A 1,495-nucleotide genomic window follows, 5' to 3' on the forward strand; every position below is an offset into this window, starting at 1 on the left:
CAGTGATTTTAGTGGAGAGTTTGGGAGAATCCTACTAGAAAGTAGGTCGTGGTTTTTTCACCTTTTTGAGCAAGGTGTTTTCCACATAAAATCTCTGTTTTCTTTAATTTCGGTACTTATTATTCTGCAACAGTAGTAGTTGGAACACATAGAAGAACCAGGTCCTTCTATAATCAGGTTAAGCAAAAAATTGGACACCACACAAATCATCCCTCCTCTTGTGTGGTATTGAAGTATAAAACATCAATTGGTATCAGAGCAGGTTATCCTTGAAGAGGCTAACACCTTAGGAATAGATCAAGATGAGTGCACCACCTGAAAACTAGGAAGGACAATCCACTGCTAGGCTTCCACTCTTCAATGGCCAGTACTACTCCTGGTGGAAAAACAGGATGTGAGATCATATCATCGGAGAGGATTATGAACTGTGGGACATTGTTATTGATGGTCCCTTGGCTATTATGAAGAAGAATGCTGAAGGAGTGGTTGTGTCAAAGACTAGAGCTGACTGCAATGCCGAGGACTTGAATAAGTGGGAAAAGAATACTACGGCCAAGAAATGGCTTGTGTGTGGAATTGGTCCAGACGAGTACAGTAGAATTCAAAGCTATACTACTTCTAAGGAAATTTGGGACACTTTGCAAGTGACTCACGAAGGAACTCCTCAAGTGAAGAGATCAAGAGGAACACTGCTATATTCTCAATATGCGAATTTCACCATGAAGGAAGGAAAAATCATCCAAGAGATATATACAAGGTTCACAACACTGACAAATGAACTTAAGTCTCTTGGAAGGATTATCCTTGAAGAAGACAAGGTTGAGAAAATTCTGACAAGGATTTTGCCAGTTACATAGGAAAGCAAAATCACTGCTATTCAGGAATCAAAGAAAATTTCCACTCTCAAGTTGGACGAGTTAATTGGAAATCTCACTGCCTATGAACTTAGAAGGCAAACCATGAAGATGGATGCACCCAAGAAAGAAAGAAGCCTAGCTCTTAGAATCGCTGAAGGTGCAGATCTAGAGGAGAATGAAATGGCTATGATCACGAGGGATTTCAAGAAGTATCTAATGAAAGGAAAAGGTTCTTCAAGAGGTACAACTTATAAAAAACCAATGGTCCCTGAGAAACAGACCAACGAGGGCTGTTACAAATGTGGTAAGACTGACCATATGATCAAAAACTGTCCTTAATAGGAAATTGAATGGAACAAAGAAAGGGCTGAACAAAGAAACAGGAAGAAGGAATAAGTTCATCCTAAGAAGAACAAAGGATCAACAAAGGCTATGGTTGCTGCTTGGGGAGAAAGCTCAGATGAGGATTCAGAAGATGAATATGGAGATGAACAAACACTTATGGCCATTGGAGAATGAGATGATGAACTAGAGGTAAGTGTGATTCATCTTAAAGACAAGATTAAATTTTTGTCTAAAGAAAGGTTATCTGCGTTACTGCTAGATTTCATTGATGAATCTGAGGTCATAAACAATGA

General features: G+C 39.2%; 1 protein-coding gene across 1 annotated transcript; it reads left to right on the plus strand.

Moving 5' to 3' along the window:
* The first annotated feature begins 461 nt into the window (after positions 1 to 461).
* LOC138881046 (uncharacterized) lies at positions 462 to 857 on the plus strand. The gene has a single exon (XM_070161246.1). The coding sequence runs from the start codon at positions 462 to 464 to the stop codon at positions 855 to 857; it is 396 nt and encodes a 131-aa protein (XP_070017347.1).
* The last annotated feature ends 638 nt before the right edge of the window (positions 858 to 1,495 follow it).

Source organism: Nicotiana sylvestris, chromosome 11 (assembly GCF_000393655.2).
Source record: "Nicotiana sylvestris chromosome 11, ASM39365v2, whole genome shotgun sequence".
Classification (NCBI taxonomy): domain Eukaryota; kingdom Viridiplantae; phylum Streptophyta; class Magnoliopsida; order Solanales; family Solanaceae; genus Nicotiana; species Nicotiana sylvestris.